At 47.2% G+C, this 26,600-nt stretch overlaps 3 protein-coding genes across 4 annotated transcripts in view; 1 reads left to right on the forward strand and 2 right to left on the reverse strand.

Annotated features, from left to right (window-relative positions):
* The first annotated feature begins 41 nt into the window (after positions 1 to 41).
* LOC118217108 (kelch-like protein 10) lies at positions 42 to 7,644 on the forward strand. The gene is made up of 5 exons (XM_035398916.1): positions 42 to 871; positions 1,406 to 1,895; positions 2,971 to 3,585; positions 6,455 to 6,604; positions 7,330 to 7,644. Exons 1-5 carry the CDS (start codon positions 726 to 728, stop codon positions 7,642 to 7,644), a joined length of 1,716 nt encoding a protein of 571 aa, XP_035254807.1. The 5' UTR covers positions 42 to 725.
* A 5,708-nt stretch (positions 7,645 to 13,352) lies between these two features.
* Positions 13,353 to 17,289, reverse strand: LOC118216101 (kelch-like protein 11). The gene is made up of 2 exons (XM_035397120.1): positions 16,706 to 17,289; positions 13,353 to 15,030 (listed from the first exon to the last, which is right to left on the reverse strand). Exons 1-2 carry the CDS (start codon positions 17,263 to 17,265, stop codon positions 13,446 to 13,448), a joined length of 2,145 nt encoding a protein of 714 aa, XP_035253011.1. The 5' UTR covers positions 17,266 to 17,289; the 3' UTR covers positions 13,353 to 13,445.
* Positions 17,290 to 21,039: 3,750 nt separating this feature from the next.
* The window catches only part of LOC118217297 (ATP-citrate synthase-like), a 45,578-nt gene continuing 40,017 nt past the window's right edge, over positions 21,040 to 26,600 (reverse strand). For both annotated transcript variants that reach the window (XM_035399187.1, XM_035399188.1), the window contains exons 25-28: positions 26,416 to 26,529; positions 24,376 to 24,458; positions 23,946 to 24,022; positions 21,040 to 22,295 (exon numbers count right to left, since the gene is read on the reverse strand). In XM_035399187.1, coding sequence (XP_035255078.1) covers positions 22,201 to 22,295; positions 23,946 to 24,022; positions 24,376 to 24,458; positions 26,416 to 26,529 — 369 coding nt within the window. In that variant the 3' untranslated portion in view covers positions 21,040 to 22,200. The remainder of the gene's footprint in view (positions 22,296 to 23,945; positions 24,023 to 24,375; positions 24,459 to 26,415; positions 26,530 to 26,600) is intronic.

Consider the following 26,600-nt stretch of genomic DNA (forward strand, 5'->3'; position numbering starts at 1 on the left):
ACTTCACTTGCGTAAGTGAAAATCCTTATCCGTCACATGGTCCCCGTCAAACTACCACAGAAGAAAAGTTCCACATCGCTTGATCACGTAGAAGCAAATACCTGTAACCTGGCACTTGATGTTGTCCACTTAGTTTTTAGTCGTTTAGCTGGGGAATGACGAAAAAACGAGCAAATGTCATCAGCTTGGTTTCTTTACGATTCATTCTAGAATAAACTATAGGTCATTCTAATGTATGAATTGTTCCTTCGTGGTTGGTTTAGATCATATGGTAGGCTACTCGGTTTTCTCTTTCCTAAAACCTAAATCCGTTGGATAATTAGTTCATAGGCCAAACAGTTAAAATCGCACAACAACCCACGGATAAATACACAGACCGCATCGTCTTTTTTATTTCTATTTTATTTTAATATGCTTGCGCTGCGAATCTAATTTAAAATCTTAAAATGTTACTTCTGACGGCTAGTCGGTTACCATGACATTTCCTAAGCGCACACCATTGTTGTACCGTGATGTAATAAGGCAACATTTTAGAACGTCAGAAAGGTATGAATAAGGCCATCAGTAGGATAAGGCATAAGAGGTGACAGTCGGGAGCTGCCCTCGAACGGCCCAAACTCTCGAAATGTCACCAAAATAATGCAGAACGTTCACGCGTTTTTGAAGCCCTTATGAAATGAGGCAGACTGTACCTCCATTAAGTAAGTGACATTTCAGAAGAAAGGATGGAGCAAGCAGTCAGTGCCATTGACTTCACCGTCTTCAACAAGCTGCGACAGGAGGGCAAATTTTGTGACGTGATCGTCTTGGTGAATGGAGACGAGTTCAAAGCCCACAAGGTTATTCTGTGTGCCTGCAGCTCTTACTTTCGGTGAGTGCCTCGCAGTGATGGCACTGATGACGTTGGGAATTAACTTTTTTTCTGAGAAGGTTATGATTGCGATATGAAGGTAAATTTAATTATTCCATAGATCTGTCAGGTCAGTGTCACAGTGAAGGGGATTCTTTTTAGAATCAGAAAGAGGTGTTACATATAAAGATTATTACAACAGTATTTCAAAACAAATATTTTGTAGTATTTTCCCGGTGTCCCAATGAGATTTAAAAAAAGCCTTAGTGTGATGTTTTATTGTTACATTATTCACTATTAACAATGAAGGTCATGTCAAAGTTCCACTGTTTTAAGGATTTTAATACAGTATCTCCTCAATCAGAGATGCCTACAGTGCAGACATGTAACTTCAAGTAGCAACTTACAAGTCAGGATTTATGCAGCTACCTCTTAACACGTCAACTTCTGGTAACTGTGAAGTCGTTTTTCATATTCAGTTTAAGAGCACTGAAGGACTCCAGATAAGTACGTACTAGAACATGAATGAGTACTGAATGCATTGTCCTTCTGCAGCACCCTGTTCACTGGAGGCTGGAACACAGGCAAGAAGGAGGTGTACAATGTTCCTGGAGTGGCACCTGATATGATGAAGCTCATCATTGACTACGCCTACACACAAACTATACCGGTCACAAAGGACAACGTGGAAGGCCTTCTGTCTGCTGCTGACCAGTTCTGCGTCACAGGCATCGTACAAGCCTGCTGTGACTTCCTGGAGACTCAGCTTTGCCCGCAGAACTGCATTGGCATCTGGAAGTTCACGGAAACCTACTTCTGCCCTGAGCTGCGGCACTGTGCCTACCGCTTCATCCTGCACCACTTTGAGGAGGTGGGGCGCACCTCTGAGGAGTTCCTGGGCTTGTCACTGGCCCAGCTCTGTGACCTCATTGAGCAAGACCTCCTAAACATCAAGCAGGAGGACGTGGTGTTTGACCTGATCCTGCGGTGGATTGGGCACTCGCCTCCAGAGCGCAAACCCCATATCTCTGTGCTGTTGCTCAAGGTAACCGAGACACAATCAGGCTTATCATCTTTTAGGGAGTTGAGAAAAGCCAATCAAACTATACTGAATTCTTCTATAATCTGTAAATATTTGATACCCATTTGAGGCACATTGCTTTGTGTGTCCTGTGGAGTGTTAAATTCCAGGGATACAGAGCCAACATGGTGAAAGATCTGATAGAAATGTGCGGACTACTCTGGCAAAAGAGTGCAACTGGCAGGAACTGAAATTGTCATACTGCGGCTTGCTTAGTTTCTCATCCTGTTTAGGCATTCTGCTAGTGTGTCGATAGCCTCCGCAGTCCGGTACTGAATCCAGACAGCCCCAGAAATCTGTAGAAATCAGTGTCTCTTCACTCACCCTCTGGTCATTTGGGTGCCAACAGTCTTCTTGCTCAAGCTACAGATGCAAGTGTCCTCTTCCGACTCAACTGTATCTGAGCTGAACCGGACTGTGCAATGAAAAGAAGCAGGGGCTGGCCATCATGTTTTCTGGAGCTTGCTTACACTCCCCAGAGGAGGTCACAGTGATGAGCATGAACACATAATTTTGGACTTTCCAAACTGGGAGAAAATATGGGATAAAATAAAATAAACAGCAAATCTGTAATTTGAGTAAAGAGTTGACTTACTGAATGGTTAAAATCAGGGTTTTAGTGGGGTCTGTGATATAGCAGACCGGTGGGGTTCAGGTATTTTCAGGGGTGCTCAGGACTCATTAGGACAGGCTGAGCTCCCCCAGGCTCCCCTGTAATTCTAACCTTGCTGTACCTTATCTCTGAACAATGTGATAATGTAATGACTGAGTCAAGCTCGCTCAGGCACTCTCAGTGGTAAAGAAATGGTATGACTCACTATGGGTGGTCGAAATTACAGTACAATTTTACTTCAGGCATTATTGGCGGAAAACTTTTGAATAATTACTAGGCCGTAAAAATTTCTTAGTATATGTAAAGATTTTATAAGCCCCTAATATTTTGTTTTTATGACCTTCAAGTCAACCGCCCCGTCATTTTCAGGCTGGTTAAAGTGCAGTCCACTCTCACACATGACTCTCCTCCTGACTTTATGCCCAGATGCGGATTGGCTTGATGAGTACAGACTTCATTGTGAATAACTTGAAGAAGAACTCCCTGGTGAAGGAGAGTGATGAGTGTAAACCCCTAATCCTTCATGTCATGAAAGAGCGGAGTGGTTTCCATGGCAGCAAGTCCCCCAGCTACAAGATAGTGAGTCCACAGAAACGTCCCCGCCTGCCCCACACCATCCTGCTAGCCATCGGAGGTTGGAGCGGCAGTAGCCCCACCAATGCCATAGAGTCCTATGACATCCGGGCCAACTACTGGGTCAATGTGACCCAGAACGAGAGCCCCCGGGCCTACCATGGCACTGCCTACTTGAACGGCTTCATCTACTGCATCGGGGGCCGTGACAGCATGGAGTACTTCAGTAGCGTGCGCAAATTCAACCCTGTGGCCCTCACCTGGCACGAGGCGGCGCCCATGCATTGCTGCCGCTGCTTCGTGAGCGTCACCGTGCTGGACGACCACATCTACGCCATGGGCGGCTTCGACGGGTACGTGCGCCTCAGCTCTGCGGAGAGATACGTGCCTGAGACCAACCAGTGGAGCTTCATCCCACCCATGCACGAGCAGAGGAGCGACGCTAGTGCTACCACGCTGCACGGCAAGGTGGGCCAATGAGAGAGGGGCACAGCAAAGCGAGCCAATGGGAGAGGGGCTGAAAAGGTGGGCCACTGGGTGAGGGGCACAGCAAGGTGGGTCAATGGGAGAGGCACAGCAAGGTAGGAAGCTAATGGGAGATGGATAGCTAGGTGGGAAGCTCATAAGAAGGGCATGGCAAGGTGGGCGGCCAACGGGAGTGGCATGGTAGAGAAGTCTACAGGGACAGGGTGACTAATTGGCCAGGAGCAGCAAGGCTAGTGGATACTGCAAGGAAGGGTGGGTGGGGTAATGGAAGTAGGGAATGGAAGGGGGGGGTGAATAGGAGAGGGGCAAGGGGAAGACAGGCCAATGGGAGAGAAGCACAGCACAATGGGCCAATGAGGGGCTGCTGGGTTGGGTTATTTGGTTAAGGCGCCAAGCTGTGGTACATGAGGAGACCCATATGATCTCGGATCGAATCCAGACCATGCCAGTGCTGACTGTGACCACCAACTCACAATTGGCGGAATTGGCAATTGTGGCACCCAGGGTACGGGAGGGTTCAGTTGGTCAGGGTTCCATATTTCATTGTTCTCTAGCGACCCCCACTGGTTGATCGGGAGCTCGTGGAACCACAGATGGCTACACTCTCCCGAAGTCGGCAGTGGGGATTGCACATGAACGCAGCTGCAAATAGTTAAAGGTGCAGTATGTACGTTTTTTTTTAGAACTTTTTTTAGGTTAAATTTCCTTCACATTCAGACATATCAATACATTATAAGCTCTAAGATAAAAATCCGGTCTCTGACTGCCCCAGGCTCTGAAATCAACCACTGCTAAATTTCACTATGCCTGAATCTTAACAACCAATCAGGACAGCTCTCTGCAAGGAAGCCAATCATGGTACCTCTCAGCCTGTCAATCATGTTGCAAGTTTACAGCGCTGTCAGAGCGGGCTGTACAGATACTACAGAGACAGTGCTATAGCTAGCTGCCTAGAAAACAAAGCAAGAATGGCAGAGAAAAATCTGTCAAAATGACCAGTTCCGCCTTTGACTGTGATGGTGTATACTGATAAAAAGACCAAGAAAAGATCATGACCAAAAAGGGATTGAACCGAGCGAGAGACAAGACTCGAGTGAACATCAGTTTCGCTTTTCAGCAATAGCGAGAGCTCAGAGACTTGAAAGGCTTCAAAACTGATGCTGAGCTTGCAGTATTTCTGCTGGACAGGCCACTCCAAATTTTTTATTTTGTTTCTTTTCAACAATTCAGATGTAGACTTGCTTTTGTGTTTTGGATCAATGTCTTGTTGCATAACCTAATTATGCTTTAGCTTCAGCTCACGGTCAAATGACCGGTCATTCTCCTTAAGAATGTTCTGGTATAGAACAGAATTCATGGTTCCTTCAATAATGCCAGGTTGTCCAGTTCCTGAGGCAGCAAAGCATCCCCACACCATCACACCACCGCCATGTTTGACTGATGGTAGGATGTTCTTGCTGTGAAATGCTAATTGCGTTACACCAGATGTAATAGGACCCGTGTCATCCAAAAAGTTCCACTTTTGACTCATTTGTCCATAGAAAATTTTGACGAGTATTGATGTTTCTCTTGGTTAGCAGTTGTTTCTGCCTTGCTACTCTCCAAGGAATCCCAATTTTGCTTAGTCTCTTTCTTATTGTGGAGTCATGAACACGGACCTTTACTGAGGCTAAAGAGGCCTGCAGTTCTTTGGATGTTCTTTTGAGATCTTTTGTGACTTCCTGAATGAGTTGTCGCTGTGCCCTTGGAGAAATGTTGGCAGGTCGACCACTCCTTGGAAGATTCACTTTTAGGGATAATGGCTCTCACTGTCCTTCAGTGGAGTCCCAGAACCTTAGAAATGGCTTTGTAACCCCTTTCCAGACTGATATATTTCAACAACTTTTTTCGTTATCACATCTAGAATTTCCTTTGATCTTGGCACAGTGTGCTTGTAGAAACATTTTGCTGAGTACGTCTCTCTGATGGTAAGCTTCAATATGAATGAGGTTTAGATTCAACAGGGCTGGCTGCAGTCAAGCTTGGCTGCGTTCAATTAAATTTGATGAATTGGTTGATTGCATAACTAAGGGGGCAATTATTTTTTACATGGGTGATGTGGGTGTTTGATAACTTTTTCATTAAATGTATGAAATTATAATTTTGAAAATGTGTTATGTGTTTACTTAATATCCTTCTGTCCAATATCACATTTTGTCCAAAGATCTGAGACCATTCAGTATGACATGCAAGAACACAGATCAGGAAGGGGGAAATACTTTTTCTTGGCACTGCAGATGGGCCAATGGGAGAGGGGCACAGCAAGGAGAGCCAATGGGAGAGTGGCACAGCAAGGGGAGCCACTGGGAGAGGGCCATGACAAGGAGAGCCAATGGGAAAGGGGCACAGCAAGGAGAGCCAATGGGAGAGGGGTACAGCAAGGAGAGCCAATGGGAGAGGGGCAGGACAAGGAGAGCCAATGGGAAAGGGGCACAGCAAGGAGAGCCAATGGGAGAGGGGTACAGCAAGGAGAGCCAACGGGAGAGGGGCAGGGCAAGGAGAACCAATGGGAGAGGGGCACAGCAAGGAGAGCAATTGGGAGGGGAAAGCAGTGAGGCACATTCTTCTAATAAAGCAGAATATAAGGACTCGGGACTGGGTGGATTTCAGTATTACGCTGTGGCAAAAAGGATTGCAGTTCCCTTTGTTGGCACTTTGGGAGCACTTTGCAGTTCCGTACATTTGAGCTGTTTTCACTGTCACTGCAGGACTACCAACCCTTCTCAATGTGATTTCTGTTATTTTAGAAAATTCAGGTGAATAGTAGGTGTCTCTGGTTTAGTACGCTGGTATTGTGTCTGTTATATTACAGGTGTACATCTGTGGGGGCTTCAATGGGGAAGACTGTCTCTTCACTGCAGAGTTTTACAGTCCTCAGACCAACCAGTGGACCATGATCACCCCTATGAACAGTCGCCGCAGTGGGGTCGGAGTCACGGTGTATGGGGGGGAGGTCTTTGTGGTGAGTGTTCAGTCTAACCCAGATTTTTATCATGTAATAAGACAGCTTGTGGAGGGATGGGCAAAAATACATTCAAAAGTATTTTGTTACAAAATACAAAGCAACTCCCATATAAATATATCTATAATCTACTATAAATGCATAATTTGCTATGCAGGTACACATGCAAACAAGACCAGGTTAAAACCTAGTATATGGCTGGACCTAACACACGTGATCCGGCCGACCAATTGTGTAGCTTCATAACTCAGTCAGTCACAGACATTCGCGTTTGTAGGGCTGGCCCCGCCAAAAAGAGGTGAGCAACCTAAATACATTTTGATAGCTTGTTCTGAATTTTGTATGTCAGCTACAAGATACTTGCAAATAAACCTGGATAGGAAAGCAAAATGATCTAAATACATGCCGAGAACATAGCCAAATACATTATTTGTAGTCTTTCTTGGAACTTCTCTATTGAGAAATACCATGGAAGGGGATCAAAAAACACATTTTTTAAAATTAGATACAGTGGACTCTGTAATATTTGGGACAAAGACTTTTTTTTTTTTTTTTTTTTTTTTTACAAGTGTAGAGTATAGAGTGGTCAGAAAACTACAACTAAGGTAACTGGTTGGAACAAAAACCAGCACACGAACCAACCCACCAGGACCTGAGTTGCACACTATCTTGTATCTTAACTGCCACCCATACTTTGTTGATGAGTGACCTTTGACCTCTGGCAGGTGGGAGGCTTTGACGGGGTGAACCGTCTGCGCAGCGTCGATGCCTACAACCCCCTGACCAACTCCTGGCGCACCATCCCGGACATGATCACCGCCCGCAGCAACTTCGGGATCGAGGTGATGGACAACAGGCTGTTCGTGGTGGGCGGCTTCAACGGCTTCACCACCACCTTCTACGCGGAGTGCTACGACGAGAGCGTGGACGAGTGGACCAACATCCACAACATGAGCTTCTTCCGCAGCGCGCTGAGCTGCTGCACCGTGCCCGGCCTACCCAACATCAGCCACTACGCTGCCCCCCGAGGCTCCCTGTGATCCCCGCTCCTCCAATCAGACTGCCTGCTGCAGGTCTTGGGTCCTGCCCCTCTGCATTTATTGGCACAAATGATGTGTGATGCCCTGCCCCTCTCAAAGTCATGTGGATCTGCCATCAATCATATGCTAACCAACCCTGTTTCTGGAAATCTAGCATCCTGTAGGTTTTAATTTCAACCACAATTTGGCACACCTGACTCTCCTAATTAGCAGCTCAATGAGATCTCTAGCTGTTGAATGAGGTGTGCTTTGTTAGCGTTGGAGTGAAAACCTACAGGACGGTAGATCTCCAGGAACAAGGTTGGTTACCACAGATTAAGTAATTGAAAGTGTTGAATGCAATCAGAATTTACCACACACCATGGGGGTGTACCTTTGGCGTATGTGTACTTGTTGGGAATACAAGTTGGACGGCCGTCGGAGTGAATAAATGTCGTGCACGATTCATTTCTTGCGTCACATCAGCTATGTGCACCGGCCCTCGCTGCCATAACAGCCTCTGTGTGAAACCTGTGCTGCTCGGTTACCTGCTGGTTTCGGCGGGGTCATGTGGTCATCAGCCCGTTTGGCTTTCCATGGCGCATACAGGACTATGCCCTCTCATCACAGGCAGTTCTGTTCATCCTGGGCACGCAGACCTGGGTCAAACACGTATTTCATTTGGATTCAAATACTTTTCTGTGCTCTGTTGATCTTGCCTGGTGTAATTGAGCCCGCCAATATGACCAGAAGGTGGGGTTGGCACTTTTTGAGAGTATTCAGTTGGTTCCAATACACCAGACAAGATCAGTAAAGCAAAGTATTTGAATTCAAAACAAATGTGTATTTGACCCAGGTCTGAGGGCATGAGGTGGCACCATTGCTCTATAGTAATGAAACTGAATTCAGGTTATTTAGGTGTTCAAGTTCTAGAGACTTGCCTGTTTCAGACCTGAAGAGCACTATTATGAGATTCGTGCAGATTCTAAGTTCCTTCTTTCTTTTTTTGGGTGGGGGAGGGGGGGTATTTTGTGCTCAAAATTTCACAGTTCCTACAAAGCAATAAAAATGTCTGACTTCCTTGGCGGGCTGTCAATCATATGTGTCAGTTTCATTATAGGTGCTGGTGAGCACTGAAACGGGTATCCGTGAAACTGCACCCCTCATCAATCCCACCTCTTCCATGCTGGCAACGCTTTCAGCTTTGATTGCGTTCATTTGAAACGCAAGAAGAGACAAGGTGATCAGTGATATAATTATGTAAAAATTTATTGCAGATGACAGCAATTACAGTCCATTTTTTTCCCATAACGCAGATGCATGCAAAGAAAAATACTACTTTAAACATGTGCACCAGGACGACAGCACGGGGACCGGAGCGCTAGCAGCAGGGTGCTCAGGCTACACAGATCTAGACAGGGGAGATTAGCAGAGCTGCTAATCCCAGAACCACACTGGCCAATGAGAGCCAACAGCAGCAGCATGCAGCCAATCAGAGACAGAGGGAAAGCGCGCTCAGAGTCTGCTGCTCGTTCGGGGAGCAGCGTTCTGATTGCATAACCCGGTTTAGTGTTCAGTTGGGTTGTGGACAGGTTACCGATCGAGCCCGCACCTCCTCCAGGGACTACCCTTTCCCCCTTCGAGGAACCCAGCGCACTTTGACCCCTGATCCCTGCACTTGTTTTTGCGCCGTAATCTAAGTTGCTAAACGCCAGTTAAGCAGCGGAAAGAACAGAAAAGGTGCTCCCAAGAGCCCAAGAGGAAAGCAAGCTTGTCCTTGTTTTTAGCCTTTTTCTTTTTTTAGCATGGTTGGTGCTTGAATCGTACTTTACGAATGTAGGTCTTACAAAACGTGCCTCTACTTCAGGGGCAAAGGCCACTTGGCCTTCCTCCTTGATGTCTTGGTGAATTAATGATTGTAAGACTTGCAGCATGAAGAAATAAAGTCAATTAATTTACTGTACCACTAATCCCCTACAGACTGGTCTGTCCACAGATGTTTCTTGAACTCAAGTATACTTAATGATTGTAAGACACCTTTGGAATCAAGGGAAACAATGAATTAACATGCTTCATCCCCAGTGCCTGACTCACTGTTCCGTCCAGTGAAAAAAAAGAGTCCAAACAAAAATATTGTGTTCTCAGGCACGGCAGATTTACTTAAGACCGTTATCAACCCTGCCGAAAAAACACAGCCAGTCGTTTTTAATCTCCCAAATTGCCCAGGTGGCAGCGTGCCACCTGTGGGCAGACATAACGCAGGACATGAGGGAGAATGCAGAGTGAGCTGTGCTCGCTTGGCTCCTTACAGTGGGGTAAGGCTGAAGACCTCCACAAGAAGGACAAGCCAAGGCAGAGGCACTCCAATCAAACCTCTGGCCAATCTGCCACACTAATCAATGAACTATCAGGTAGAATAGAACACCAGCAGCACTAATGGGCTCCAGGTCCATCAGGGCATCCCTGGTCTAAGTACTGAGGGTTGGTCTGAGGAATGTATACGACGACATGTTAAATAAGGAATGTCTCCATAAATTTAGCAACATAGGATGCTTTGACTACAGGATTCTGGACTCCAGGCCTGAGGCTGATGGATTCCACACCCTGTGGGGAAGTGCTACTGTGCGCAGGGGCAAGGGTACTTCAGCTGAACTCAGATAAAGTATTGATAAAGTAATTAATGTGTAATGTGCATGTCACCCTCAACCAGTTTGTTAATTCATTCTAACTTGCTAAACTGGAATGTGTTCAAATTAGTTTTCATAGCATAACCACAAATCATATACAAAATATACATATACTATAGTTAGCTTAGATTTAAGACTCTACTCAATGTGAGCAAACAGCTTTGCCCAAACAGGCCTGCGGGGTTCTTAAGCCTGGGAGTGATCCCTGCGCAGTGTTAATGTGGGACTCTGGGTGACTGTGTAACGATGGAGAGCAGCCTGCTCAACACAAAGGCCTCTCCCTCCCTGCGCTCCTCCCACTGCTCCTCCCTCTGCTCCCTACTGTGCTGCCCCTGTACTCCTCTCTGTGCTCCTCCCTCTCTGTGCTCCTCCCTCTGCTCCCTTTCTGTGCTCCTCTCTGTACTCCTCTCTGTGTTCCTCCCTCTCTGTACTCCTCTCTGTGTTCCTCCCTCTCTGTGCTCCTCCCTCTGCTCCCTACTGTGCTGTCCCTGTACTCCTCTGTGCTCCTCCCTGTACTCCTCTCTGTGCTCCTCCCTGTGCTTCTCTGTGCTCCTCTCTCTGCTCCCTCTCTGTGCTCCTCTCTGTGCTCCTCCCTCTCTGTGCTCCTTTCTGTGCTCCTCCCTGTGCTTCTTTCTGTGCTCCTCCCACTGCTCCCTACTGTGCTGTCCCTGTACTCCTCTCTGTGCTCCTCCCTCTCTGTGCTCCTCTCTGTGCTCCTCCGTGCTCCTCTGTGCTCCTCTCTGTGCTCCTCCCTCTGCTCCTCTCTGTGCTCCTCCCTGTGCTCCTCCCTGTGCTTCTCTCTGTGCTCCTCCCTCTGCTCCTCCCTGTGCTCCCTCTCAGTGCTCCTCCCTGTGCTTCTCTCTGTGCTCCTCCCTCTGCTCCTCCCTGTGCTCCCTCTCAGTGCTCCTCTCTGCTCCTCCCTGTGCCTGTACTCCTCCTTGTGCTCCTCCCTCCACCGCTTACACATGCCACCACTTTCATATGACAGCTCTTACATACGACACTGCTTACACACGACAGCACTCACAACACCGCTAACATACTACACCGCTTACATACGACACCATTTACACACAACAGCTCTTACATACGCCAGTGCTTACATACGGCAGCTCTAACATACGACAGCGCTAACATATGACACCTCTTACATACAACAGTGCTAACATACGACAGCGCTAACATACGACACCACTTACAACAGTGCTGACATACGACAAGGCTTACACATGCCACACTTTCAGTTCATTTGAAATGTTGGCCGTGAGACACTCAGAGTTTACTTGCATTACAAATGAGCATTTGGTCATTTATTCAGCAGGCTACAATGACAAGGAATGCAGAGTGGTCCATTTCAGTGACCTCTGTAATAAGACATTTGACGCATTCAGTGCAAATAAGGGGTGAATTAAGTTTGATTTGTTCCACTCTTTCAAGGAATGTAAGGAAAGCTGCCTTCTACTGACTATATAACCCACAGGAAAAGAGATTTGAAATCAAGCTGAGCAACAATACGAGCAGCTGTTATGTTGTCATTAATTAGCTATCAAAGGTATAAACAACAGCCTTTAAGCTACATCTGCTATAAGGGCTGAACACACAGCTCAGGACAGATGGACACACAGCTCAGGGCAGCCTGGTCTGGACACACAGCTCAGGACAGCCTGGTCTGGACACACAGCTCAGGACAGCCTGGTCTGGACACACAGCTCAGGACAGATGGACACACAGCTCAGGGCAGCCTGGTCTGGACACACAGCTCAGGACAGCCTGGTCTGGACACACAGCTCAGGACAGCCTGGTCTGGACACACAGCTCAGGACAGATGGACACACAGCTCAGGACAGCCTGGTCTGGACACACAGCTCAGGACAGCCTGGTCTGGACACACAGCTCAGGACAGATGGACACACAGCTCAGGACAGCCTGGTCTGGACACACAGCTCAGGACAGCCTGGTCTGGACACACAGCTCAGGACAGATGGACACACAGCTCAGGACAGCCTGGTCTGGACACACAGCTCAGGACAGCCTGGTCTGGACACACAGCTCAGGACAGCCTGGTCTGGACACACAGCTCAGGACAGATGGACACACAGCTCAGGACAGCCTGGTCTGGACACACAGCTCAGGACAGATGGACACACAGCTCAGGACAGCCTGGTCTGGACACACAGCTCAGGACAGATGGACACACAGCTCAGGACAGCCTGGTCTGGACACACAGCTCAGGACAGACTGGTCTGGACACAGCTCAGGACAGATGGACACACAGCTCAGGATAGCCTGGTCTGGACACACAGCTCAAGACAGCCTGGTCTGGACACACAGCTCAGACTACCACCACGATACTGAAAGCAGGCTCTAGAAATGGCCCTTGTGGAAATGTACTGCAGTGTGCCAGTTCATGGTAAGCTGTGCACATCTGAAATGGAATGTCACTATCTTACTGCACTGAGGTCCTTCTATGACCTTTTAAAGCAGATTTAGATTAAGCATTTTGTTCCTGCCTGCAAAGTAAATACCAAGTACATTAAGCTTAAAAGACAATATATACATATGTACATGTATTTACAGAGATATACAACACCATCTGTGGCTCACATTCCTTCACCACACGTATGTCACTGTACATGATTATACCCCACAGATGACTACAGCCATCAGGGACCTCTTTTTTGCCCCTCTTTCATCAGGAAATACTCATTTTCAGAACATAAAGGTCATGGAAATTTAGGGTCTGAAAACCAGTATTTTCCGATTGACCAGGAAATGTCTGGTCACCCCTGAGCCACAGTCTTCTTCTGCAGTGCTACCCATGGATCTCCTGCCCCTGCACAGACTTTCAAAGCGAAGACAGAAAGTACTGGAAACAGAATGAACGGCAGGTTATGCAGGGGGCGGGGCCAGGAGTGAGGGCAGGGGCGGGGCCTGGTGTGAGGGCGGGGTCGTGAGTGAGGGCAGGGGCGGGGCCAGGTGTGAGGGCGGGGCCGGGAGTGAGGGCAGGGGCGGGGCCAGGTGTGAGGGCGGGGTCGTGAGTGAGGGCAGGGGCGGGGCCAGGAGTGAGGACAGGGGCGGGGCCAGGAACGAGGGCGGGGCCAGGACCCATGCCCCCCCCCCGTGTAGGGGCGGGACTCAGCACTCGATCTGCGACTGCAGCTGGCGGCGCAGGGTGAGCGTGCGGCGGTGCAGCTGCTGCATCTGCTGCATGCGGTCGCGCTGGCGCGCCAGGTTCTGAGGCATGGGGTAGCGCTGGCAGCCGTACAGGAAGCGGTAGGGGATGCGCACGTGGCAGGCGGTGGCGCGGCACCGCGGCTGGGGCATGGGAGGCAGCAGCGTCCAGCGCTTCCTCTCGCCGCAGTAGCGGTACGCCTCCTTGCGGTACTGCTTGTCCACGTCGTCGCTGTTCTTCCAGCCGCCGATGACGAACACGTCGTCCCCCAGGTAGCAGACGGCGGCCCCCTCCACGCCGGTCACCTCTGGCGGCAGGCTCTCCAGGATCTCGTCGGAGACGCGGGCGCTGATCTTCTGCCGGGCCACCTCGTCGCGCACGGCGTAGCTCCGGGGGCAGCAGGACGCCGTGTGGAAGAAGTTGGTGGCGGCCACGGCCATCTGGAAGGCGCAGTAGTTGTCGATGAGCGGCAGCGAGTCCACGTCCTGCCACTGGCGGCTCTCGGTGTCGTAGCGCGTGGTGACCGTCTTCAGCCCGTCGTCGTTGTCGGTGTCCACCGGCGTGCGGGCCGTCACGTAGACGTAGCGGTCCTCCACGCTGACCGCCTTCACGTCCCGCAGGATCTTGGGCGCCGACTCCAGGTTGTGCCACTTGTCCTGCTCGGGCTCGTACACGCTCACGTCCTTGAAGCCCGGGCTGAAGTTGCCGTGGCCGCCGATGCTGTACAGGACGTCCTTGATGCAGGTGAGGCCGAAGGAGTGCTTGCGCGTGGTCAGGTTGCTCACCTGCTCCCAGGTGTTGCGGTTGGGGCTGTAGCGCTCCACCGTCTTGGCGAAGCCGGGCTCCATGGAGCCCGCCACGTACACGTGCGACTCGGTGGTGGCGATGGCGTGGCCGTCCAGGTGGTTGTGGATGTGCGGCAGGTTGACCCAGCGGTCCTCCTGGACGAAGTAGCCCACGCACTCGCTCAGGTAGTCGCCGCCCTCCGAGACCCCGCCCACCACCATGATCACGTCCATGTTCTGGCCGAAGCGCGGCTGGAAGGAGGCCAGGTGCGAGGACCAGAACTCCAGGTCGGCCGACCTCATGTTCTCGAAGCGGATGGCGTGGCCCTCCACGGCCTCGGAGACCAGCAGGAGGCAGGCCTCGCTGGCGGCCACCAGCCGCTCCGTCTTCACCACCCGCGTCAGGTAGGTGGGCTTGATCTGGGGCAGCCGGAGCAGCCGGAACAGCTCCTCGAAGTACCGGCTCCGGTCCTCCTCGTTCCGCTGGACCCACTTGACCACGGCCTCGAAGAGCGCCTCCTCGGACTCCACGGTGACCTCGGCGTCGGACAGCCAGTCGCGCACCAGGTGGAAGGGCAGCGTGTAGAACTCCTCGTCCTGGATCACCTTGTGGAAGTTCCTGCGGATCATGTCGGCGGCGCGCAGGGCCAGCTGGTCCAGCGTGTACATGTGCGCCAGGCTGTGCACCGCCACGCAGTTGGTCAGGTTCAGCTTCTTCTTCAGGAACTCGCCACAGAAGTCCTTCAGCTGCACCAGCAGGAACCTGGGGAAGGGGGCGTGGCCACAATTACACTTCAGTTCTAAAGGGGAAGAATTTCAGAACAGCACCAAGCAAGATCTGGGGCTAACATGTATTTTAAATATCAGTATTTTGCCCTGTCAGAAGCTATGTTGCTGAAATTTGTTGGAGCATTAATATTTTCTTCTGGATATACCATTTCAATAAAGGCATTTAAAAAGAAATCTTCCTCTCCCTGTTCCACCTACAAGAGTGCCTTAGGCTTTGTGATTGCAAGCCTAGTTTTACACAACACTTTTCTCTGAAACACCCAATCCCCAGATTCTCTCAGCAGTTAATTCCTCTTTTTGTTCTAACTGAGCTTTAAAACTCAAATGGCCAAAGCGTGTCACCAGAGTGGGAAAGGAACACCAGCCACCAGTCAAATGCTGGTAAATTTTATCTGTGGCTGGTAAATTTGTCTGCTCTACCAGCCACTTTGGCAGGTAAATACCCATCACATGGAGGTCCTGTTCTATTCTAAATACCTAGCTGAACTTGGCTGGAGAATTTTGAGCTGCGCTGGCCACTGTGGCCAGTGGATGAAAAGGTTAGTTTCCTGCCCTGTTTGTCGCTTGGTTACACAGATGAGCACCCAATGTTGAGCCCACCTGCAGAGTGATACTAAATAACTGGCACAAAGCACAACTAGCCTGGTATGAATACTGGCTGAAGTCTCAGACCTCGGTAGTCACTATCACAAACCCCTAAAGGCCTTATCTAGGCCTCTGGTATGCATGCGAACTAACGGCAGACAAATTAAAGGATATCAAGTCAAAATTGTATTACAATAAAGGGCTATTGTACTAAATTGAAGAATTGCGCTGTTTAGCAAGGAATGGTTTTGTCTGTCGTCATTGGATTTGATTGAGGGATGTGATAAATGAAACAAACATGACATGGGCATCGGGCAAGCATAAGAAAAACATTTGCTTATTTTCCAAAAATTCTGAACAAACAAAAGTAAATCTGCTTTATGATTACCTCTACGAAAGTCTCATAATCATAATCCGCCGGCACGTGCTGGCCAGTGTAAGATTGTGCTGCAAACCGTGCGGGACTAAACTAAGGAGACACGAACGGGCTTTCAGGTTTGACAGGACCTGTGACAGGCCCCCTTTCAGCCCCGCCCACAGACCGTACCAGTTCGAAAACACACAACAGCGGCATATCAAATTAGCAGTATTTCACGGACAACTGCAAATAACCAAGGTGTGGTTTACTGCACAAGGTAGAGTAGCAAAGGAGGTTGTAAGATTTATTTGTTTATGCTAGCTTCCCAGTTGCAACAACTAATTACAACGATGCTAACTAGTTAGCTGTAGCTGGCTAACTGCATGCAAGACAAAAGTTATGATGTTTCGTAGTATATTATTTACCTTCCTCCATTAACCTCGCCATCTAAGCAATTAGCTCGCTAACTAACGTACGTTGCTCGATACTAGACATCCAGCGAGCAAGAAAACTGTACCTGTCGAGTCTGTAACAGCCATTTTAGCCTTTGACACACTAAATTAGATAATCCGTAAGGACCGCTATTCACATATAGTTACCAGTTTGCTGCCCGTTTAAAAAGCTAGCATGACCCGTCTGGTGGTGTTGACGGTGCTGCAACCAGATATTTAGATATTTCGCGAGTTTGCTGTCTGGGACTCCATACCTGTCTGCGAGCTCCAGCACTTCGTGTACGTTGCAGGTGCTGACCCGTATTTCCCCTGTGTACATGTACTGAATAACGCTTTCCACCGTTTCTGGGTCGGGCCCTAGCTCGGAGCTCCATTCCTTCATCTCCACCCGACCGGACAGTGACTCTGAAAACTGCCCTCCCAAGAGCGGCGTGAAGTAGTCCGTGGCCGCGGCCAAAACTGAGCGATGAGCGGAGAATTCGCATGACTGCACACTCCCGGTGGCCGCCCCACTGCTAAAAGCCAGAGTAACGTCGCAGAAGAGCCCCTGCTTCCTCTGCTCGTTCTGCCGGCGAGACAGCTCCGAGCAGTGGGAGGATGAAGTGAACTCCTCGGCCTCTTCCGAATCCCCGTCCGCAGCCAAGGCACTGGCCGTGCCTGTGCCGCCAGCTGTCCGGTTGGAGTCCTCTGGGTTTGGTGCTGCGGCAGCCATTCTGGCGGTGGATGCTATACGAAATCGCAGTAAACTCGTACAGGAAAGCATACACACACAGACACACATACATAAACACAAACCGCAGACTAAACAGAGCATGCGCACATTATGCTAAGAAACTACAGAATTATGACGTCACAGCAACCACTCCAGTAGCTCGGTTTTATTAGTTTTCTGCTGGTCAGTGGTTTACCACTTACTGTACCCCGCCGTGGTTATGTATGTGTCACGACTTGAGCAATGTGATTTTGAATAGCCTAACAAATTATCTTGGACTGCCGGATGTTCAATATGGTTCCTATAAGGTAAAAAGCTATAATAAAAGCAACACGAAGAGGTATAGAGGTATGCGTCCTTGGGATCTGGAAAGGTGCTATACTGGCCTGAATTTAAAAAAAAATGATATAGGTCCTCAGCCGACAGTACAGGTTGCCCGAGGGCGTGGTTTCCTGTCTTGTTAAATATGTATGTTATGGTTGGTTTTTTGTAGTCCAACGTGGGGCTATGCTTTATATACTGCATATATATATATATATATATATATATATATATATATATATATATATAATAACTACATCTTTATCAATTAATCTGTAATAAAAGCTTTTCATACTGCGCAAATCTTCGCTGGACCACAACACCTAAAACTTCACAAAACGACCCGAGACCGTATTAGATTAATTACTTTCATATCTCCTGCGGATAAATGCAGCTACATCACGAACAAGAGGGTTCGCATAATATTGTAGTTGCAAATTGAGACTATGTTTACCGTACGTGAGGGAATCAAACGTGCAAAGCACGGAAGTGCTGCACCAAATATTGTGCAAGCTCAAAATAAATAATCTGCTGAAAATCATAACCACAAATGCGTTTACATTTAATTTTTAATCTGAACGATTTCGTTTTAAGGCATCGCCCAAAAGTTTCAGATTACGCCGGGCACCCACCGCACGCGTCGCGTAAGCGTCGCGTAAGCAGCACGGCGAAGCAGCACTGCGCGGCGCGTAGCGTGTCTCCACTGGTTCCGTTTGTGTCGCGCAAAGGCTTGCTTAAAGCTCTATATTCCTAGTAGCTCTCGCAGTCTGCAGTGGGATCACATCGTGTATTTCACGTTTGTTCACGACTGTTGATTATGGGTAAGTGAATACTTGGTGAGAGACCTTTTTCAGTCTATTAATATGGTAATATTTTTTAACACGTAAATACGTGAGAAAGTAAACGCTTTAAAGAATTACCATAAGCTTAAATCGCAACGTAGCCTACATAATAATCAATCTCAAACTGCATTAATTTATTTGCTTGGTTAACAAGCGTGCCAACTTTGTGAAGAATATGTAATGATCATAATAATAATAATAATAAATAATCCATAATCAACCATTGGGAATTCCCGTGTCGTCTTGTTATTCACGTCAAAACATTTATATGATCATATTTAGTAAAATCAGTTAATCGTCAAAAAGATAGCGTAACAGTTTAAACTTGAAGGGATATGAACACCACAACGTCATGAACACCGGAAGCTTTGAAGTACAAGTGCAATACTTGCTTACATCTTCATTTATAAAATAGGTGCATTTTCATCGGCAAGACCACTAAATCAGATTTTTTTAAAGCACTGTGGATTATCTGATTTTATTAACAAGCCCTTTTTGAAAGCACGGCGAACGAAGACATCGGAAAAGTCAAATAGGCTGAGCAATGGTTGGTTAAAAACTACCTTCCAACACTCGAGCTAACAAACCGCTGCTCGGTGCATTCACGTCTACATCATTCAATAGGCTACGTCTTTCTGTGGTGTATTTTCAAATTTAACCCGCCCCCTCCGCAAAATAAGATAGCGAAACTAAGTTTGCCTTTTTCCCAGGTTCCAGTTTTAATTTTTTTTTTTCTTGCCAGGACAATAGAAAAACGAAAAGGCTTGTATTTTTTATATAAATCAGAGCATGTATACCTAGCATTTTAGAGCATATTTCTGTGTATAAACAGGCCATCGTGACGCGCGACAAGCCGAAAAAATAGAACAGAAGCGAAAAACTACGCTTCAGTTCGCTTGTGTCGCGCGAGCTTCGCAGCCGGTTCGCGACGCGTTCGCATCTGGTGGAGACGACGTCGCCCGCTGCCGTTGTAATAACAGTACTTCAACTACGCTTCAGTTACGCGCGTAGCGCGCTCGCGGTCGATACGCGTGCGGTGGGTGCCCGGCTTTACTGTATTTTTATTTTCTATAGCCTACCTATAATGCATAAATGTGTCTGCACCATATGTGAGGGGAATAGGTAGTGTTCGGAGGTTCAAACGCACACTGACAAGGATAACACCAAGCTACTACAAGTAACCCCTAAATCCAGAAGGACTAAACAGAGGGAAGGAAAAAAAGACACACAAAATAATAGTAGCGAAGCCGATCTCCGACAATGCTAGACCAAGAACCCAAACACTGGTAGGCTACTTAACCCTCCTGTTCTGTTCATTTTTTAGGTACAGCAAAAATGTTCCCGGGTCAATCCCCATACAGGGGGGGTTTGCAAATACATGAAATGAACCATTTTCATTTAAAATGTTGATTACACTAATTAAGGCCAGTAGAAGAAGTTTCATACTGAAAAAATAATTTTAAGTATTTTTCCTAGATTTTCAAACTTTAAAAAGGGTCAATTTGACCCGCAACATAACAGGAGGGTTAAATAATAAAGGTCCCAGAAGTTCCAACGGGAAACCCTTAGACTTAGGGTAAAACGAGAATACAATAAAAATAAAAAATTTGAGTGCAACTCAGAAAAACACAAAAGAAATACAAAACCTGGACAACGTCCCAAATACCCCAGCTCGCAGAGCTGCAAAATAATAAAGAACTTTTTCTTTTCTTTTTACTAAAGCGCTAAACTGCGCTTAACACCAACACTGAATGTACCAGACAAGCAACCTAACAAATATAGGTCACACAGAGCACTTGTCCCACCGTCCTATTACCTGGCTCTGGTCTTTCTGATAGTGACACAGACGCGACGAACCCCGTCACGTTACAGGTTGAATAGGCGGAGAACAGATGAGCCCAATTAGGACTCAAGGTGCTCCCCTGGTGGCCACGCTCAGCCACTGCACCCTGAAACCATCACTGCCACAAATGAGCTGCTTTTTTGACTTGCTTCTCATTATGTTTCTGAACATATCAACTGGATTCGGCAAGACTGCATGAAACACAATTCAATCAAACTGAAGAAACGGAGCGTTCTGAGTCATCTGGAATGTAGTTTTATTCATGTCCCCGATATGACCTGGATAAATAAGATAATTTATTATGAAGAGTTCAGCCGAAGGGCTTGAGCATTCCCAGCGTCAGTCTCTTAACCTCAAGTGTTACCCCGGAGAAGCTCCAAGTCAAAGCAAAACTTTTTTCTGTGGTTCTCCTGTCTTCAAAACCACTTATGTAGCAAATGACACAACGCCGTTAATATCACTACTCAGCGCTAATAATCAATGAGTCGTTCATATCTTTCTTAGAATCTGTCTTCTATTTAATCTATTTCTATTCTATTTATGTCACACAAACATCACTTCTGAAGGTTTAAGGATATCCAGCTGCCTCCACAATATCGACACACATTCTATTTTATAATTTATATGGGTATACCCTCTGTACAGGTATTGACTACCAAAAGCGGTTATATGTATTTTTTATTTTTATCATAACATTTGCTTTTTAAACACCATTTAGAACATTTGCCTCATATAAAGAAAATTAATAGTTCACATATTTAGTAAATGTCTGAATTGATGGTCATTTGTAAATTATTTGGTTCTGGTAAATCTTAAAACTACACATGGATTTATCAAAAGAGAAAATTGATGAACAAATAGAGAAAAAAATATAGCGGAGTAGTTTTCTTTATTATACTACAATTCTGACTTCATATTAATAGCAACAATAACACGAACACAAAAGTAAGACCTTGTCAAAGACATCTTTCAACATATACAGTCAATGGAACACACACACACACACACACACACACAAACACACACACACACAGGGTGCTGTTCAATTAGCTTCCACAGAGGATGTGTCATAAACTCAGCTGCACAAAGGGGTCCAGCGGGCCTACAGCGAGCACAGTGGAGATACACAGGAAACCTCTCTGCTACCACAGGCCCTTGCACAGTACTGATGAGTAATCTTCATTTGGCTTGGTTGCAGTGGGCTGTAGGTGCACATGCCTGTGAGCTCATGATATTCATGGCTTCTCACATGACCATAGATCCTGCTTTTTTAGAAGGAAACCAGGATCTGCTTTAAATCTACACCTTTGTGGCATAAACAGGGAGTCACATGATGTACAGTAGCTGAAGCAATACTAAGAGCAGGTAAATTCTCCATTTAAAGTGTAGGCCCGTTAATCACTGCATCCTTTCTAATCACATACATGCATACTCTACACATGTATCTTCATTTGTTTCTATATATATGCATACAGCTTTCTACATATGTATCTTCATTTGTTCCTATATATAAGATATTGTGACGTTTGCAAACAGTAGATTTCTTTTTTAATTAGATTTTTTTTTGTATCATGGCAACAAATATAAAAGCCAATTCTAAGACAACACAAGGCAACGCAACATTTGCCATGGCACAGCATGGACCTTTAAACATGTAGTCAGATACGTACAGCAAATAGTAGCAGAATTATTAGGAGCTATAATACTATGTTTGGATGGAAGGACTTCCTTTGCAATGGAAAGTTGTGGTAGAAAGGATATAATTGAGGTCCACAAAAATTACATGGGAAATTAAGACAACTACAATTTAACACCGATACTATTGGAATGCTCCTGGCAGGACCTCTGTTTTAAATGGTAATGAATGTGTTCACATTGATTACATTGACTTCTGAGGCTAAATCACTTGTAATGGTCATGGCTCCCCTTCTGCTGTGACTGATGAATCCCCCCCCAGGTCATTTTAATGGCAACAGAAGTAAGACAGTTGTGGTACTAGGCCTCAAGGGGCTGGCTCTGGAGTCGCCGTGGTTACATGGACATGTGTTCAGGAAGCACGTAGGAGATGTCGTCCCATGGGTGCCTGTACAGGCCCTGCTTCAGCCGCTTCTGGTCTAGGTAGTGCCCTTGAAGGGAACAGAACAGAGCAGAGGTCAATAACAGGGCCTCCTGGCTGCCGCACTCCAGCTCTGTGAAGGACATCCTCCTGACACTGTTCCTCAAATGGCTGTTGGACCTGTCAATCAGCACCGACTCATCTGGCTTGGACCTGTCAATCAGCACCGACTCATCTGGCTTGGACCTGTCAATCAGCACCGACTCACCTGGCTTCTCATGACTCATCTCAGTTCTCCTTTAAGTTTTATATGGCGAGTGAAGCAGTGATGTCTATGTACAAAAACTTGACAAACGACATGACTTGAGGTTTGAGGTTAGCAATGCAGAATACATGTTGGCTACCTTTGACTCTTCATACAGTTCTGTATAAAGACCGTTCATAAATCCATGTACTACAACTGTACCAATGGTGCAAGTCTGATAATAAGGGCAATGTCTGGCTTTTTCCAGGGCATCGGCCTCTATTCCACTCCACAGAAGAGGAATGGCAGAAAAAGGAAAGAAATCAACTAAATCAGTTTCCTACAGTGTATGCAGAGACCCTATATCCAATCAGTAGTGCCAACAGGCTCACTGGTAAGAGAAGTCCACCCATTGTTCAGCCCTCGGGGGCACACACAGGTGTCTGTCTCCTCGGGAGGATGGGGTCTGTTCCCCAGCTTTCCCGCTCTACACCCTAATTAGATAGATGTCATTGTATTTTAATGAAGGTAAAAGTCGTGGTTGTCTAGATATACATCAGTCCTGAATCCAGAACCCTACAGCACTGAGAGTGGGTGTGGCTTTCCCCCTGAACCCTACAGCACTGAGAGTGGGTGTGGCTTTCCCCCAGAACCCTACAGCACTGAGAGTGGGTGTGGCTTTCCCCCAGAACCCTACAGCACTGAGAGGGGGTGTGGCTTTCCCCCAGAACCCTACAGCACTGTGAGTGGGTGTGGCTTTCCCCCAGAACCCTACAGCACTGAGAGTGGGTGTGGCTTTCCCCCAGATCCCTACAGCACTGAGAGTGGGTGTGGCTTTCCCCCAGAACCCTACAGCACTGAGAGTGGGTGTGGCTTTCCCCCAGAACCCTACAGCACTGAGAGTGGGTGTGGCTTTCCCCCAGAACCCTACAGCACTGAGAGCGAGTGTGGCTTTCCCCCAGAACCCTACAGCACTGAGAGTGGGCATGGCTTTCCCCCAGAACCCTACAGCACTGAGAGTGGGCATGGCTTTCCCCCAGAACCCTATAGCACTGAGAGTGGGTGTGGCTTTCCCCCAGAACCCTACAGCACTGAGAATGGGTGTGGCTTTCCCCCAGAACCCTACAGCACTGAGAACTGCCTTAAACCTTTCACTGAGCGTATGCTTAGCAGAGAGCTATCTGAGTCACCCAAACCCTTCTGCACAGCAGTGAACTGGATATTATACATAGGAATTACAAAAGCTGTAATACATTGTGTATTTTACATGGCACATGTGGATATGTAAATAATATTCTTATGAAGACTAACTGTAAAAGCTCTTATGAATATGACTGTATGCTGTATAACAGTGTCTTATAAAACATTATGGGCTGGGCACCATACGTGTCTTTGTACTGACTAAGGCACCGTTTGTGTTGTTTCTGGAACATTCCCAATGCTATAGTGTGCTCTCTTCAGTTTGCTCATACCCACCGATAAAACCCATGCTTCTGCCCAGCACGAAGATCCCGTTCAGAGCCCCGATCTCCACAAACTCGTCAGCCTCGTCCCTGTGGAGCAGACACAGTCATGCCTAGTTTGCACCCGGGTGGTGTTCTGAACAGAGTAACCACAATCGGCGGGAAGTCTGAATTAAAACAGAACTAAGGGCTGCTGGCGCGATGGTCGCGGCGGCACGCTGCTGCACATGGATGAGCCTGATGGCCTCCAATCAAATCCAGAGGCTGGTGGGCCGACGTTGCCTCGACCAGTTAACAGATAGACAGACAGACAGGCAGGCAGGTAGACAAGGGAGACATAGACAGGCAGACAGTCTGACAGACAGACAGACAGCCAGCCAGACACACAAACAGACAGGCAAGCAGACACGCAAGCAGACAGACAGACAGATGGTTTCCCCCACCGTGTGAATACACCACATGTCCTCAGCAGGTCCACGAAGGCCACCCCAATGAAGCCGTCCACGTTGAGGATGAGGTTTGGTTTCTGGAAGAGGAGGGGAGGAGGGTGACAGTTAAAATTCCCTTCCTAAAAGCTGACAGTGTTGTATGAGAGCATCTGTGTGAGCTCAGTCTCTCCAGTATTTTGGCTTTTTGTACTTGCAGAGCGCACTAACCATGTCTAAAGCCGCGTTTCCACCGCAGGAACTTTACCCCGAAACTAGGAACCTTTTGAGGAACTCAGTGCGTTTCGACCGCAGGAACTAGGGTCTAAATTAAGTTCCAGGGACTTTATTTTACCCCCAAAAAAGTCCCTGCTCGGGGGGTAGTACTTTCCAAAAGTACCGGAACTTTTGGGGTGGGGCGCAAGCGCTGAAAATTTCTGATTGGTCGACTACTCGCAGTGTTTTATTTCAACCGCCATTTTTAAAAATCTGCAGCCGCAAACCGATTTATTTTCATAATAACTTCAAATCAAACTTGTATGTTATGCGGCGCAGTAGCCTACTTTTGGTTATAGCCTGCCAACGTCTTGGAATTATAACATGTGTGCTCTTCTGTTCTTTTCTTGCTTTAGTATTCGTTTTATAAAATGATAAGCATTCGTTCTGGGACAGCATATTACGTAAAACATTCAAACGGTTTAATTCGGTTGCTGAATATTTTCTTCTGGATTTTCTTTGTTAGCTTGTTGTAATTGACTCAAAACATTTGATACAGTTATGTGAGGTATGCGGTAGTTTTGCGTAATTTACATTGGTGATACAGTAAAAGCAAACTGGAAATCACCTTCCGCGATTTTTGTCAGGGTAAAATAACAGGTTAATTCTAGTAATTATTATTGCTTTTTCAGACTGCCATAATTTTACTCTGCCATTCTTCAATTCCACAAAAAGACCAGGAAGACTATGGACTAATTTATGGTGCATGGTTCGCATCTGGAGGGCACACTTCGCTGCTCGGCTAGCAGTAACTTTGAAGGAAAGCAAACGGTGGCTGTACCACTGCCAGTTATTTGTGGAATGTGAATGCATTCTGTCGCCTCGGATGTCAAGACATGAAAGTGAATGTTTGCATAAAAACATAATGAATGTGTTTGAGAGGATATATAAAACGGTTACAATCTGGCCTGTTATATCCTATTTGTTGCATAACAACGGTTCAAGTCCAACTACCAACGAGTTTTGCTTGACAACGGTAAAATATGCCCAAACGGCCGCGGAAGAATATTTCAATTTCAGGTGATTAAATCGATAAAAATCAATAAATACAAAAGCAACCATATATAGTCATTGTTGGTAACCCGTTGTATAAGTGGAATAAATCCCTCCGGGCTGTCCCGGTTATTAGAAAATAATGTAGGCTACTTCGGTGGTAGTATGGGGTTACAGAAGAAATCATAGGACAGATGGACCGACGACAACGTCGCTTTTTCATACGTCAGTGGGCTAATTTGCCTAATCTTTGTGGGACTTTAGACCGCGGTGGAAACGCAGACAACAATGGGCTGAAGGAACATTTTAGTTCCTTGAAAAGTAGTTCCTGGGACTAAAGGTTCCGGGTACTTTTGGTGGAAATGCGGCTGGCTACATCACAGGCCTGGCTACTAAAGGCTACCCAGCAAGCTCATTTCTTTGTGTAATCACAGACTGTTGGGGTTGGGGTTAGCCTGTCATGAACAGACTGTTGGGGTTGGGGTTGGGGTTAGCCTGTCACGCACAGACTGTTGGGGTTAGAGTTAGCCTCTCACGCACAGACTGTTGGGGTTAGAGTTAGCCTCTCACGCACAGACTGTTAGGGTTAGCCTGTCATGCACAGACTGTTTGGGTTAGGGTTAACCTGTCATGCAGAGACTGTTGGGGTTAGGGTTAGCCTGTCATGCACAGACTGTTGGGGTTAGCCTGTCACGCACAGACTGTTAGGGTTAGCCTGTCATGCACACACTGTTGGGGTGCCCGGGAGGCTGCATGGCTTGGGATTGGCTGAAGTTTTTAAGAGGGTACCTTGGAGGTTGTGATCTTCTCCACATCCAAAGCGTAGTCCAGCAGCTGGGTGGCAGGGAAGTTCTGCTTCACAAAGTCCTTCAGGATCTGAACTCTCATGTCAGGGTTGTTGATCTAAACAGCGAGGAAACAGCCATTACGCTTTGCAATGAAAGTGTGCCGTCAGACACGCGTGATTGGGTCCC

This window comes from Anguilla anguilla, chromosome 17 (genome assembly GCF_013347855.1).
Source record: "Anguilla anguilla isolate fAngAng1 chromosome 17, fAngAng1.pri, whole genome shotgun sequence".
Taxonomy (NCBI): Eukaryota; Metazoa; Chordata; class Actinopteri; order Anguilliformes; family Anguillidae; genus Anguilla; species Anguilla anguilla.

Excerpts from the sequence above, each read along its gene's own strand:
- LOC118217108 (XM_035398916.1), top strand. The coding sequence starts at position 726 with ATGGAGCAAGCAGTCAGTGCCATTGACTTCACCGTCTTCAACAAGCTG. Across the intron at positions 1,896-2,970 it reads TCTCTGTGCTGTTGCTCAAG|ATGCGGATTGGCTTGATGAG; the intron begins GTAACCGAGACA and ends CTTTATGCCCAG. Across the intron at positions 3,586-6,454 it reads CTACCACGCTGCACGGCAAG|GTGTACATCTGTGGGGGCTT; the intron begins GTGGGCCAATGA and ends GTTATATTACAG.
- LOC118216101 (XM_035397120.1), bottom strand. The coding sequence starts at position 17,265 with ATGCTCTGTTTAGTCTGCGGTTTGTGTTTATGTATGTGTGTCTGTGTG. Across the intron at positions 15,031-16,705 it reads GTGCTGGAGCTCGCAGACAG|GTTCCTGCTGGTGCAGCTGA; the intron begins GTATGGAGTCCC and ends CCCCTTCCCCAG.